Genomic DNA, 16,254 nt, shown 5'->3' with positions numbered 1-16,254 from the left:
CACTGTAAAGCTGCTTTGACACATTCTGTATTGTATAAAGCGCTATACAAATAAAGGTGACTTGAATTGATTTGACAGGGAAAGAAAATGTTCTTTGTCCCATAGTGTTAAATCCTGGGGCAGGCTGCTGTCAGGGGCACTGTTATGGGGTGCAGACTATGCCAGGCATATGGGCCCACCAGGTCGCTAGGAAAATCCCTAAATCACCACCAATTTGGAATAATTTTTTACCTTTTTTAAATTTTATCTTGTATACATGAAAACATTTTAACTATTATTATACTATGGGGCCGTTGAGTGCTTGAATCTGATTTGCTGACGAACGTTCTGTGGTCTGGAATTTTTTCTGGGAAACACAAGGCAAACGTAGTTCCAGGCAGCTCTCTTGACCGCATTACAGTTCCATATCACTTTGCATAGTTAACTGTTATAACAGAAATTACAGGACAACAACATGACAGACGATTTTCCAAAAGTATATACACCACATTTCTCACTAGCGAGGTAATAACAGCGCAGTTTAGAGACGCTGCTGCAGAACACTGTTGAGGGACACACAGAGGTAGCCTAATTCACACAAGCTCTCTCTGTCTCTCTCTCTCTTTCTCTGTGTGTCTCACTTTCTAATAACTTCATTAATAACTGAATTAGAATGCTATTAACGGCTCAAGCCTCCATTACCAGCTTTAAAATGACATTTTGGAACCATCAAAAGAGGTGTTGGATGAGATGCAGAAGAAATAATCCTACTCACAAGAGCAATTTAAGTACAAAAACCGGATAAATCCCTTTAAATATATCATCTGATTGATGTGTTGAGGTGTGATAACTGTAGTATATGCCAATATACTAAGTACAGAATATGCCGGAATAATTGACTCCGCTTCGCGTTGTGGCTTCATCGCATCCTCGGGTGTGCATTATTTTTCTAATAATTCAACGGTCAGTTATTCCTTACATAACGCATTCATATAAAATTATAATCTTTAAGTTAAAGAAAGCAAAGAGGCATTTGTCTGGTGCTCTAAACTGAAAATAAAAAAGTAGTGAAGAGGTGGAAAAGAGGAGAATTAAACCGAAAGGAGGGATGGGGGGGATACCTACATCATTTTCAGCTGTATTACTGGGCACTGGGCATGTAATATAAGAGCACTTTCATTTGGAATACAGGAGGGGTCAATAGAGTGGTTTGATATGGAAAATAAATCATGCTCACCTTCTTCAGTTTTAATTTATTATTTTTTTTCTAGTTTGCACTATCCTTGACCATGTTTGAAACTTTGCATTATTAGAACTTCTCATGTTATTGCCTCAAGACGAATCACTTGTTGAATTCTTCATTTTGAAGTCACTTTGGATAAAAGTGTCTGTTAAATCAGTATATGTAAATTTCAAAAGTCCTTTTCAACACTAGGTATACAAATAAAAGTGTATTTGTGTATATTTTTAAATAAAAATATTATTTGAAAATAGTTAAAATCCATTATTTTCTGAATTCTACTTTTTTCTAATAATTTTTCATTCTCTTTATATATGCATTTTCAAATCCAAGTGATCCAAACTCATAGCACTTGTGTAAGATGGAGTTGGTAATGTGGTAATTCTAGACCCTGGCTTAGATGCTATGGTTATTCTGCACACAGCCACTAGATGATGCTGCTAGCTTGGGTAGTGCTGTGCAGAGGAATTCATGCATGAAATAAATGTATTTGAAAATGCTAATTTTTTCATTGCAAAATTTCAACAGTTTTATTGTCAGATGTACACAGTCCACCTGGGTCATTTTTCACAGGTTGAAAAATCTGTATAATAGGCATCTGTATAAATATGGGGGGGGGGATATGGGGGGGGGGGTTACATTCCTGAAAATTACATGCCTGTTTTTTTTTTGTTTGTTTTAGTTTTTTTTTTTTTTTATTTCTCTTCTGTTCTTCACGTTCTGGCATTCCAATGAGAGCAGATGCCAACTTTGGTGATAACATTCATTCATTCATCCATTCAAGTCATTCATTATGATAGCATTTGTTAATTATTTTATGGTAAACCATTTACCTAAGTATCTCCAGCTGACAGTTTGGACTCTTCAGTCCATCAGAAAGCAGCTTCACTCCAGAATCCTGCAGGTCATTGTTACTCAGGTCCAGCTCTCTCAGAAAGGAGTTTGATGACTGTAGAGCTGAAGACAAACTGTCACAAGACTGAGCAGTGAGATTACAGCTCTGTAGCCTGTTTAGAGAAAAAATGATAATAATAATAACAAATAATGTGTTTATTTGGTATGGTTTATATTCTGGAGCACAGATAACTTGCAAAAACTACTGACTCTTGATGTAGTTAATGCAAAGCTATAACCATATATTATATATGATATATTCAGTGATTACTGAATTTAAAAGAGAGTGTAAGGCTATAAAATAAAAGGCTTCTTTTAGTTAATATTTAAATTTTGTTTCAATAATTCAACTCTTCATAAAACATCAAACCTACGCTTTTAATAAACCAAAAGTTTCCTTATCTTATGACACAATAAAGAACAATAAAATGGCTAGAACTTGAATACAACTTGCCTGATGGTGGAGATGTACTGGCATTTAATATCAACACACAAAATAATACATATACCAAGTTCTGTCGTGAAACTCTAGAGTAGAGACCTGCATTTCAGCCCCGCCCCGACGGGCCCTGACTGTTTTACACGCCCCACGGGCCAGGCTTCGGGCCAATTTTCACGTCATAGTTCAGAAGTGGGCTGGGCCACGGGCCTGTTTAAGGCTTCTCCTTATTTTTATATTTTAGACATCCATAAATTAGTGATAAAAAAAAAAAAAACATTTACCGCACGGGTGGAAATAACATGAGACCGTGCTACCGTCTCAGGCCAGGGCCGGGCTAGGGCATAAATTTGAAGCCCGTTCAGGGCTCTACTCTAGATGGCACAGGCTGATGAGTCCTTAATGTAAACTGATGATATTCTAAGCATTAAACGACTTGTCACAATCTGATTGTATCATGTTGCATACGCAGCCAATGAGCTTGCTGCTTTACATTTAAGTAGCTGGTTAGGATTCGCTTGAGCATTGAAGCACGCTTTCAGAACTTTCACTTTCTGAAACCCTCCACATTCCCCAGCTCCAGGGGTAGAATTGTTGCATTATTCAAAATAAATAGATTATGGTCCACAAATAAATGTAAAGCCATTAACAAAAACCAAACGTATTCACAAAATAAATACAATGAACAAAATTATAAACGCAACACTTTTGCTCTTCCCCACATTTCACAAGATCAAAACAAAAATATAAAACCCTTTCTATATACACAAAAAACCTACTACTCCCAAAAAATACTCACAAAAAATCCTAATAAATCTGTGGTAGTGAGCACTTCTCCTTTGCCGAGATAATCCATCCACCTCACAGGTGTGGCATATCAAGATGCTGATTAGACAGCATGATTATTGCACAGGTGTGCCTTAGGCTGGCCACAATAAAAGTAGGGCTGTGCAAAAAAATCGAATACGATTTTCATGCGCATCTCATCAGTAAAGACGCTCCTGTAATTAGTAGTATATCTCCAGCACGGGCGTTCAGATCAGGGTTGCCAGGTTTTCACAACAAATCCTGTCACGTTGCTTCTCAAAACTAGTCCAAAACTAGCCCAATCGCGTTTCCAGGAGGTTCCCCGATAAAAATTGCATCGCGTGGTTAAAATATACGTTTTTTGGCATGGTTGCCTTGGTAAAATTCACATTTTAGGGGCTAAATATAACGTTATTGGTATTGGGGTCGCTTCACCCCGCGGACATGAAAAACAACCACAGACTTGGCAACACTGGTTCAGGTGGAGCGGCATTTACTACACAGAGCCATAGTCCACCGACAAGCTACACAAAATCGCTTTCAAAATCGAGAAAGAATCGCCTGCGATTTTAAAATTTATTTTGTGTAGACTGTCAGTGAATTACGGCTCTGTGTAGTAAATGCCGCTCCACCTGAACCAGTGTTGCCAAGTCTGTGGTTGTTTTTCATGTTCGCGGGTTGAAGCGACCCCAATACCAATAACGTGATATTTAGCCCCTAAAATGTGAATATTACCGAAGGAACCCTGCCGAAAAACGTACATTTTAACACCGGGATGCAATTTTTATCGGGGAACCTCCTGGAAAAGCGATTGGGCTAGTTTTGGACTAGTTTTGAGAAGCAACGGGGCAGGATTTGTTGTGAAAACCTGGCAACCCTGATCTGAACGCACGTGCTGGAGATATACTACTAATCACATGAGCGCCTTTACTGAAGAGATTAAAAAAAAAATAATATTTGATTTTTTGCACAGCCCTAAATAAAAGGCCACTCTAAAATGTGCAGTTTTATCACACAGCACAATGCCACAGATGTAGCAAGTTTTTGAGGGAGCGTGCAATTGGCATGCTGACTGCACGAATGTCCACCAGAGCTGTTGGCCATGAATTGAATGTTCATTTCTCTACCATAAGCCGTCTTTACTAGTACTAAATAAAATTTAATTCTTGTAATGGTACTTTTACTTGAGTAGAATATTTTCATACTTTGTCCAGCTCTTCCAAAGCAAATAGAAATCTACTGCGATGCTGTGTACTCTGCACAAGGCGTAACATGATGAAGGACAAATTATTCACACATTACTCAGTTACTTATTGATGCTTTTCTTTCCATCTTGAATGATGCTTCCATAACACGTTTGTATCCAGTACAGCATTGTTCCCATAGCCGTGATTTAAAGTGCTGTTTCTCTGGCATTTTCAAATGCATGTAAAATTACTGCGGCTTGGCATGGTACACAGTGTAATGATCTAACGAAATCCAATTTTAAACATCTTTTACTGTATAAATTTTTATGGCCCTTATATTTCCTACTTGAGCCAATGCATATTATTAATTAAGTTATTTTAGGAAGAGACCGCCCTTATTGTAAAGCAAAACGTGATTGTTTATAGCGAGAATGTGCTATGATTGGATGAATCCACAAATGCGTGCAGCGATCTACAAATGTACAAGACTGAATATGTTTTTTATTTGCAAATCTCATTTTATTTATTTGTGAATTTTATTGTGAACCTCTGAGATTTATTTATAGATTTCATTCTATTTACTTGTTATATTTAATTTTTTGTAAATCTCTTTACATTTATTTGTGGATTTATTTGGAATAATGCAACAATTCTACCCCCATAGCTCCACCTGTATAGATCTGCTATGCATTATTTTCATATGCTATTTGTGCAGCAGCAGTATGTCTTAAATACTCACAGCATCATATCAGCATATGTATTGGCTGTAACAAGTTCCTGTACTTGCTTGCAGCAATAATACAGCAATAACCAACAGCAGCAGCAATTCAGCAGCTGCAGCGTAGCAGATCTATTCCGCCAAGACCAAATACATTAACGTTGTCATATTCATTGCCATGCTAAAATATCCTGAGAATTGTCATGATAGAATTACGTTTATTAATTTTTCTGAACAGTCTTGGCCAAAAAGTCACTGTGTAAAATTAAAGCACAATTAATAAGGGGAGACACTGCAGGTGAATAGGGTAAAAATATTTACTAATAGTTAACACCTTACTTACCCAGTTAATTGATTACATTGACAATTGCAAACATTTTTTTATATTACAAGTTTCCTAAAATGTTATGTTTAAATATGCAAATGAGGCATTGTTTAATGAAATACGCACTAATTTGCATACATTTTTAGTATAAGTCATTTTTTTAAATTCTTGTTTATTTTTTTTATTTTTATTTTTTACATATTAGAGTAAAATGTTTTTACAGAAGGAATTTTTGGTATCTCTTTTTGTCACTCCATAATTCAGAAAAATCTTTGAACAGCCAGAAAACAATATATTTTAACAACTGGGGGGGGGGGGGGGGGGATTAAAATGTATATAATCATGCAAATTATATATGAACAAATTCCTCTGTAAAAACCTTCAGAATATAGACAGGAATAAAAATGAAAGTGTGTGTAAGTGGAGTGTGTACGTGCTATTGAACTGGGGATTTATGGCTTAGTGTATGATAAAAAAACTAAATTGAAATCTATTGACACAAATAGATAAAGTGCCATCAAAGAAACACTTAACAGTAGCTGTGTTTACCTGGACCCTACTAATCCAATCGTAATAGGACTAGAAGCACAATCAGAATAAAAATGTCAAATGTAAACACGTCAATCGGATTAAATTGGCCAGATCCGACTAAAATTTCGATCTGATTGTAAGGGTTTGTTTAATTCCTTTTGTAATCCGAGCGAGAGGACATGTAAACACTTGATCGGATTGAAAAACGAAACTGGAAAGTACTGTGCATGCGCACTTTGCGCATTGATGTAGAAATAGCGTAATGACGTATGACTCGTGGAACGAGCTGTTCTTTCTGGTGAATAAAGTGTCATAAATAAAGTATCTCGTCATTATGAAACTCCCATTTCACTCAGCGTCTTTGAAGTGGAGTAGGGCAACGTCCCACCAGTCCTTGTTTAAGACTCTCATCAACAGACGGGTGCATGAAGGGGTACTTTTAATATTGTTTTTTAAAGTAAGCAGCACTGCACAACAGTTTATGTGCTGGTCGTCGCCTAATTAGAACCCGAAGTAGATAAATATCACGTGTGCTTTTTATAGTAGTATGCGACAACAGTGGGAAACTGTATAATTCATGCAGTGTGCACATATCAAAAGATTATATCCGATCAGAAGCTTGTGACATGTAAACGTGCATATCAACCCAATCACTTTATTTAGCGTTCATGTAAACACTATGTTCGGATTCGTCAATCAGAATGAATTCATGCCGATGAAAGCAAAAAGTGTCCATGTAAACGCACCTAGTGTCTTTTGGATTATTTCTTTCCACTAATCTTTATGAAAAGCCAAAAAGCCCAAAATCTCAAAATTGACAGCTGCATCTAAAACAGTATTTTTGCCTGCAGTGTCTCCCCTTAAAACAACTAACAGTATATATAAATGAATATTAAGAAGACTCTTACAGTGCTCTTCTGGTGTTTTTGATGACTAGCAGCAGTCTCATCAGTGCTTCATCAGATCTTCTGTATTTCTGCAGTTCAAATTTCTCCTGAGTCTCTTCTGACATGAGGAGCACAAACACCATAGCTGACCACTGAGCAGAGGAGAGATTCTGCTCTGAAAGTTTTCCAGAGCTCAGATTCTTCTGGATTTCCTCCACAAAGTCATCATTCAGTTCATTCAGACAGTGGAACAGATTGATGGTCCTCTCTGTTGATTCCTCCATCTCTATTTTCTCTTTGATATAGTCAGCAGTGTCTTTGGTGTCCTCTGTTCTGAGCTCCAGTGCTGGCAGTAGTTCCTTCAGGTCTCTCTGATTGGACTCCAGTGAGAGACCCAGGAGGAATCGGAGGAAAAGGTCCAGGTGTCCATTCTCACTTTGTAAAGCCTCATTGACTACAGCTTTATGAAGTTCAAACAGTGGCTTTTTGGATAGGATACATGTCAGTTTTTTCCAGGATTTAAGAAATGGGTTTGCTTTCTTGTTTTTGTTAATAAAAAACACATAGAGAGCAGCAAGTAATTCCTGGATGCTGAGATGTATGAAGCTATAAACATTTCTCTCTGACATAGATTTTTCCTCCTGAAACATCCGGGTACATAACCCAGAGTACACAGACCCCTCATTGACATCTAGTCCACACTCCTCAAGATCTTCTTTGTAGAAAATCAGATTACCTTTCTGTAGTTGTTTAAAGGCCAGTTTCCCAAGCTTCAGAATAATCTCATCAAAAGACATGACTCTACGTTTAGTTTTAGGATCCTTGCAATATTTTGTTTTCATCTGTTGCTTCTGAGAAATTAAAAAGTTTGTGTACATCCCTGTGAGTGTTTTTTTTGTCATTTCACTCTCGAGCACAACCAGCAGAGGCTGAAGAACAGTGAGAGAGATCCAGCAGAAGACCGGGATGTGACACATGATGTACAGACTTCTGAATTTTCTGATGTAACGGATGATGTTCTCAGCAACCTCAGGACTGCTGTTTTTGATGAAGTACTTCTCTTTCTGCTCATCACTGAATCCTCGTACCTCTGTCACCTGATCAATGTATTCTCGGGGTATCAGACTGGCTGCTGCTGGTCTGGATGTGATCCAGATGAGAGCAGAGGGAACCAGATGATTCTTGATTAGGGTTGTAACTATCTTACTCACTGTTGTTTTTCTATTAACATCTGTAAAACAGTCACCCTCTTCAAAGCTCAAAGTGAAGCGACATTCATCCAGCCCATCAAAGATGAACATGACCTTATTGCCATCTTCAGGAAGAGATGTCAGCTCTTTAAGGCCACTAAAGCAGAATCTGTGAAGCAATCCCATAAGACTGTACTCCTCTTTAATCAAATTCAGTTCACGGAATGGGAGTGGAAAAATGAAGTCTATATCTTGATTTTCTTTTCCTTTAGCCCAGTCAAGGATGAATTTCTTGACAGAGACAGTTTTTCCCACTCCTGCAATCCCCACTGTCAGCACTTTTCTGTTTCGTCGACCCATATGGTCTTTGAACATGTCATTACACTGGATCGGCTTGTCCTTGGCAGTCAGTCGGTTGTGATTTGATTCGATCTGTCTCACCTCGTGTTCATTCGTTCTTCCTCCAGTCTGATTCTCCACCACATATAAGTCAGTGTAAATATCATCCAGGTATTTATTATGACCCGTCTGTGAATTACCAATCAATATCCGCTCACAGTGCTGTTTTAACTTGTCCTTCAAGACCTTTGTGTAATCATTATGAGTAGCTTTACTGTCCTCTGCAGAGCCTTTGAGAAAATGGGAAAAAGTCAGCTAAGAGTAAGTGATTGGTTTTTAATAAAATAATGATTATAAATCTGACTATAACTCTGACATGGTCTGTGATTCCCATTACAAAACTTGAAAACTGTTTGTGAGTCTATATTCGAATTAATGCTCCTCAAGGGCCAATGAATGAGACTTATGCCTAGTTCACACAACAGGATTTTATGCCTGATGCAAGTTACCGAGCTCGCCAACAGGTCCAGCTGTGATTGGGGGAAAATCAGTGGGTGATCTCGCATGTGTTTTTGTGACAAAACATGGTTTGGGGACAGGATAGAGTCGTTGGGTGACAGAGTTGGCAGCTTGTGTAGTGTGTCGATCATTTACGTAGTGTCACGTAGTGTGAACACCATAATGACTTCAAAACAAACAATCAAGTCTTGTAGTCTGAACAGCACAGGGATCTGCCAAGGTTTTAAGTCGTGAAGTGTGAACTAGGCTTTAAGAGGGTGTTCAGTGGGTGTTTGATTAGGGTTGGCACTAAACTCCACAGGTCAGTGATCCTCCATAACAGGTTTGGACACCCCTGTTCTAGACCAGAGGTAGGCAATTTCAGTCCGAGAGAGCCACTGTCCTCCTGCAGAGTTTAGCTCCAACCCTAATCAAACACACCTGAACAAGCTAGTCAGCGTCTTCAGGATTATAAAGACTATAGGCAGGTGAGTTTCTTTTTCAGAAGTTTTTTTTTTTTTTTCCAGCAACTATATAGGACTTAACTTACCTACAGTAGGTAGACATCCAAAATGGGTAATACCGCCGCGGCGTTAACTGCAAGTCAGTCGCGTGTTAAAATCATTCGCAAAACTACCGCCAGGTGGCGCAAAGGGACGGATTGCGAACTGAATGCATTTGTAAAATGAAAGGAAGACGTAAAACAGCAATAACATTATAATATACATTATAACATCCTTAAAAGCCATTAAAAAATAGGATAGTCTTAGGCTACAGTCTACTCATCAAAAATTTAAAGAAAGACCTTATATACGGATTAAAAGTTTTATATTAGTAAATGTTTTGTATTTTGTAGAAGTAAATGTTACATTTACGTTATAATTAGTAAATATTTTAATTTCGGTTCATTCTTGGTTAAAAAAAAAAATAATCTACATTCACCATCCACATACAGAAATAAAAAAGATCCAGCGCATTTACAAATAATTCTTATTCACTCTGTTTTTATTCTTGATTATTCAAACTGCTAACACTTTGCATTTTTTAATTATGCATTTACTGTGTGACCAAAAATTGTGACTTGTGACTTTGATTGCGCTGGTGCCTCACGCGCACATATTCGTTGGAAACAGCAGTCGTTCACCGAGCCATGCGGCACGAGCAGCGGTCCACTTTGGCATATTTTTACTCATTATGATTTTTTTTCTGTCGATACTGAAACACGTGTGAAATCCAAAGCCTATTTTACCTAATGAATAAGAGTTTAGCTTCAAATGGGCAACATGTTTGGATTTGTCCCGAATGAGAGAGATAAGCCCAACCTTATGTATCGCTTTAAATTATTATTTTTGTTTTGTTTATAAACCTATATTATTATAATATACAGCAATTATATTTATCCATTAGAATTATATATTTGTAATTCTTGTTCTGTTCTGATAAATTTGCTAAATTTAAAGGGTTAGTTCACCCAAATATTAAAATTATGTCGTTCCAAACCCGTAAGACCTCCATTGAGAATGTTGTCTTCTCTTCCGTGTCTGTTATCCGGTTCGCGAACGAATCACGATTCAGTTCGATTTGGTGAACTGGTTCAAGAAGATCCGGTTACATCGAGTGATTCGCTCGCGAACCGGATATCACTAAACTGCAGTGCTGTGAACGCGCTCATAACAGACACGGAAGAGAAGACAACGCTGAATAAAGTCGTAGTTTTTGATATTTTTGGACCAAAATGTATTTTTGATGCTTCAAAAAATTCTAACGGACCCTCTGATGTCACATGGACTACTTTGAAGATGTTTTTATTACCTTTCTGGACGTGGACAGTATACCGTACATACATTTTCAATGGAGGGACAGAAAGCTCTCGGACTAAATCAAAAATATCTTAAACTGTGTTCCGAAGATGAACGGAGGTCTTACGGGTTTGGAACGACATGAGGGTAAGTCATTAATGACATAATTTTAATATTTGGGTGAACTAACCCTTTAAAAGATTTGTTGTAAAGTGAAGGGAACTAAAAATATCCTGTTGGTACATTAGCCTATAGCATTATTAGGCCTGCCGTTATTATTTCTGAATGTAATAAAATGCAACTCTCTCAAATTTAATTTATTTTTTAGCGTGTTTAAAAAAAATGCAGCAAACGAAAATATGCAATTAATCGGTTAAAATGTGTTATTGTGGGTTAACAAATTTACATTATATACTTGGGAACAGAGTATGGGCCTAATCTAAGCTATGTTGTTAACTATTTACAAGTTTCATGTAGCTATAATTTTATCCAGCTTTATTTTTCCATTGCATCTGAAAATGACTTTGTGCATCACATTCATTCCGCGCGCTCAGTCTGCCTCCCGCGATGCTCAGCTGTGGACGATTTCAAAATGTTTGATATAAAGGTTGCTGTCACATATTATATACAGGAATTGTTCATTAAAAAAAAGTCAAAATATATTGTTTTATGCTAAGATGCAATCAAGGTCTTCAGATACTATAAAAGATACAAGTTAATTTAGACTATTTAACATGCACTGTGACATTTTACCGTTTCAACTTATAAACTCCTTGAGATTTTTAAGTCAGTTTAATAGTATTGAAATTCAAGTTGAATATGGTATTTTTAAAAAAAGGTTTTAATTGCTTAAATTATTTCTATGAATTAATATATCATGACTTTTTCATCATATCATTTTTTTACAAGCTGTATTCGTTTTCCATTTCGGAAACCAAGCACACACTTTTTTTTTCTTTTTTAAAACAATTAATCACTCACATAGCTCTAACAAGGTTTTATTTTATTTTTATTTTATTTTTTTGAGGAACATGTCACTGTCAGGGGAGTCACATCATCATTAGAGTTGCAAATTAACTTCAGAAATGGAAAATAAGGACTAACAGAGGTTATTTATTTTATTCTTTATTTATAATGTTTATTCTTGAAGAAAATAAGTATTTACTCTTTAAGCAAATAAGGGACGATCCAAATATTTGTAATGTACAATAATATAGGCCTATGTCTGTCCATTGGATTTTAAAGCATAACAACTGAAGGTCTATGAAACATTTCTATGATGCATTTTTTTAAACAATGGCACTTAAAGTAAAATATTATTTCAACCACATAGCCTGTGAATAAATAAAATGCATACTTTTCAATGAAAGAACACAGAGTGTAGGTTGCTTCTGGTGTTTGGATTTGTACTTCAATATAATGAACTCCAAGTTTAAGAATAGCCTACAGTGTTTTTTATTTTTATTTTTTATTATTACTCTATTTAACAGCATTAGCTCAATGAAATGCATCTTCCTTCAGGTAGACTGATTGTTTTCCCGCCTTGCTAAATGTTGGGCTCATGATCAATAAGTTGTATTCGCCTCAAACTGATTTTCTAAAATCCAAACGTGGACGGTGAAGCTGGGTCAGTGAGCGCGAGTCCCGAGCGCTGTGAAGCGGGAGCAGCTGACGGAGGATTCCGCTTGGTCTTAAAGCCTGCCTCAAACGTCTACGTTCACAAACGTCTACGATTTTCTCAAAAATAATGATTAAATATCAATTGATAATTTGTTATTATTATGGTCTAGTGATAATAATAATATGGGCTGCAAGAAAATAATGAATAAAAAGAGTAGGGCTGATGTGAGTGCAGGCATGTTTCTACCCAGTAACATAACAACACACAGTTCCTCACGGCCAAAAAACAGACCGAATTCAGTTCATCTAGAGGGGGTTGGGGGTTTTGGGGTAGTTCTGTATAGCTTGTGGGGGTCGAGATAAAGGTGTGAATCTCTTGGTCTTTCATATGCACAGTGTCTTATGAGGGTTTCATACTTGCAGAACAGGTTTTTAGGAAATATTGGTTTTAAAACAACTTTAAAAAAAGGTTTGATCCACTTCAAATGTTTACTACTGTATAGCGCAATAAAGTTTATTAGTTATTATAACTTAATTTCAGAGGAAGTTGCCTTAACTAAAAAAAAAAAAAAAAAACTGTTGCATTAGGGCTGGGCAATGGCCTAAAAAAAAAATCCCTGATTTTTTTTTCACAAAAAATCTGATTTACGATTTAAATCGATTTTTTTTCCTCCCTACTTAAAATCAATAATCAAATGACAAATAAATTATTCAAAACAAGTTTTAATATAATTCTTTATCATTTACCAGTCAAATTTATAACTGAGTCGAGATGATTAAAAAAGCAGTAATGTTATTACCTTAATGCTGGAAAGACCTTTATTTTATTATTATTATTTTTTTTAATACTAGCCCATCATGCATCTAACCATCCACTCGGCGTTAAGAGCTGTTCAGATTAAAACTGGCAGCTCCAGTGAGTCAGTGTCATGGACAGGACAGAGCAAGTGTAAAAATATTTTCTAGTCTATATTTTCATCTCGTTATGCCGCTGGTTTAGGTTATGTATTTATTTTTATTTCTTATATCAATTATTTGTAAATATAGCAGACACTGTCTAACCACGTCTACACCGGACGGTCTTGTTCATTTCTAGGGCGAAACATCTCTCACTCGGCAGCAGAGTATGTGAGAGTGGAGCGGCAAGAATTTCCCCTCCGCGCTCCGAGCATTTAATAATCACTCCACTCCGCGCTCACTGATACCACTATTCACTGCTCCGCACTCGCTCCGTGGATAAAGCTGAAATGTTATGTTCATAACACAGCCTATAAAAAGAAAATAATAAATAAATAAAATAACAGGAGAATTTCAAAGGGGATTAGGCTATTGTGTGCAAACTTTTTTTCCTACCAAACGCCAAACTAATAACATTGTCAGCATTAAAAGGTATAATTGGGGGGTTGAGCCCAATCAGGGGTTGAGCCCAATCAGAACTACGAGCCCTGAGTGGAGCATCGGCCGTTTTATTTTGTTGCGTCCATACAATATTTTTTAGTGTGAAATATAAATTTTCACAGAATGTAGCCTATTGATGAACAATATATTGAAGTTTCTCTAAATCCCAAACAGAGTCCAGACATCAGTAAAGTATCCATTTATGAACATGTTTTATAGCCTTTTTTTTGCAGACGTGACAAAAAACACAAGAGTTTTTATATATTTTGTAGACCTTATGTGATTTAAAATGCACAAACCAGAAGCACAATATCTTCAGAGAAGGGCTGGCCATTCTCAAAACATAAAATATCAATTTTATTTCAATTTTCGTTTTTGTTTTTCAGAGGAAAAATCATTGTTAAGACATCTCTCCATTACAGACCGTTCTGAAAGAAGAATTTATGCAAACGCGTATTAAATGCTTTAAAAATTTTAACAGAGATGTCTAGAGGGTATTTAATAGATCTGTCTCCCACGTAAGATTTTTCTAGTTACTAGTCGTTCATTTGTCAGTATTCAACTAATCGCAGGTTTATATTAAATTTTACATCTATAATCCATAATGAGCCTTAATATATTCCGCGCTCAAGCACATGCATTAAGTTTGCCACAAAGCACAGGCAGAAGTAGCCCAATAATTGTGAAAAAGGAGACATTTTAATTATTATTAATAAACAAATGATTTCTTGTCGGCTGCAAGATGAAATTCACAGTGCTGACTCTCTCCACATGGACGCGCCTTTAGAGAGAAATGCAACGTTCACAGATTACATAATGCTTTCGTTTTGAACTGATTCGTTTAAAAGACATTTCAAGCTTTCTGTAGATATATTTCTCATGTATGCGAGACACCACAATTTTCAGTTATTTCATTATCAGGAAAAAAAATCACGTGACCGAGAGGGAGCCTCCCTGTCATGCACGCATAATGATTTTCGCACAAATACTTGAATATGAATAATAATTCACATTTTGCATATGCAATACAAAGCAAATATTTTTTTTACATGCAATTATCCAAAATAAAACCAAACAAGATTTGTAATGAAGATAAAATATGTAGACAAATAAGAACAAATGCTGCATGTGCACTCAGCAACATGCGCGCTGAGCAAATCTTGCACTCTGATATTTTACGGAATATTATACCAACCTGCATTTGAATGCGGCTACAATGTATTTATTTATTTATTATTATTATTATTTTTACTTAAATTACATGAAAGCAAGTAAAGAAGACTGAAGTTGTCCATTAATGAAGCTCTTTTTTTACATCGTGTGTATTTCGAGAACTTGAGTTTAATCATGAGGACGTTTTATTAATCAGTCCATTCTTTAGAGTTTCAATGATTTAGTTAAATTGTGCAGGTTTAATTTATTAGTTTCATGTTTTAATTAGGCCTAAATAATGGGAGCGAAATTATTCAGTGCCTCACGTTTTACTAAAATAAAGAAATTAATTTATAAAACAGCAAGCCTAGCTCACTATGCTACCACTTTTAATGCTCCAATGCAAAGTAAACCACAATTTCTTTTGAATAATATAACACATAATTCATATTATGTAAATAATGCTGCACACTATTTAAATGTGTCAAATCTAAAATGTGGTGTAGAGAAAATATAAGCACATGCTCATAGGCTTGATATTTATCCTGCTTGTATTCGTTCTAAGAAACGCACATATCTTCATAAGGACTAAACTTTCATCTGTGAATATTAAATATTTTTTCTTTCATTTTCCCCGACTGCAGTCAAATACAACACTTCGGTGAGGCAAAGTTGACGTCTATTTGCGAAAATGTGCTTTGATGCGCTTGTTTGAAAACTTGTGATTAAAGCGCCACTCAGCGGTCAAAAGCTGCAAATGCACTTTGCTAACACCGCGGCGGCGGTACGAGCGGCAGTAGAATGAACGTTTTGGATGGCCACCTACTGTACCCCTGCTCTAGACTTAGCTCTGAATTTTCCCCTATAACTATGCACACTGCTTCTAAACATCAAAGTTCTGGTGACGCTGTTCAATCAATGTTACAAGAAAGACTGTCCAGTTTAGCAGTGATAATGTCTGTGCTCGCGAAATCAACGTTAACGCTGCAGTGAAAGACTTTGCACACCAAAATGCAAATGATTTGGTAGAGTTTTTGCTTTGTTTGTTTGGCTTGTTATAGAGTTATTCCTTTAATGTATGGAAAGGAAATGTTTTTTCTCCAACTTTTTATTTTATTTTACTGTTTATTTTATTACGGTTATGAGATGTGTGCTGGCCATTTGCCTACAATAATTTTTTGAGCTTACTGTTAAATGAAATATGTAGACAGAGGCCCTATAACAGGTGTTTGTGTATTATTGTTGAAGGAT

The 16,254-nt window shown here is 36.3% G+C and overlaps 1 protein-coding gene across 1 annotated transcript in view; it reads right to left on the bottom strand.

Annotated features, from left to right (window-relative positions):
- Positions 1-1,024: 1,024 nt before the first annotated feature.
- The window catches only part of LOC122134269 (protein NLRC3-like), a 47,427-nt gene continuing 32,197 nt past the window's right edge, over positions 1,025-16,254 (bottom strand). Inside the window, exons 5-7 of the mRNA XM_042746593.1 lie at positions 7,029-8,826; positions 2,135-2,226; positions 1,025-1,029 (exon numbers count right to left, since the gene is read on the bottom strand). Of these exons, the coding sequence (XP_042602527.1) occupies positions 1,025-1,029; positions 2,135-2,226; positions 7,029-8,826 (1,895 nt within the window). The remainder of the gene's footprint in view (positions 1,030-2,134; positions 2,227-7,028; positions 8,827-16,254) is intronic.

Source organism: Cyprinus carpio, chromosome A4 (genome assembly GCF_018340385.1).
Source record: "Cyprinus carpio isolate SPL01 chromosome A4, ASM1834038v1, whole genome shotgun sequence".
Classification (NCBI taxonomy): domain Eukaryota; kingdom Metazoa; phylum Chordata; class Actinopteri; order Cypriniformes; family Cyprinidae; genus Cyprinus; species Cyprinus carpio.
The sequence above is the reverse complement of the archived record's forward strand: the minus strand, read 5'-3'. Positions and strand labels throughout refer to the sequence as shown.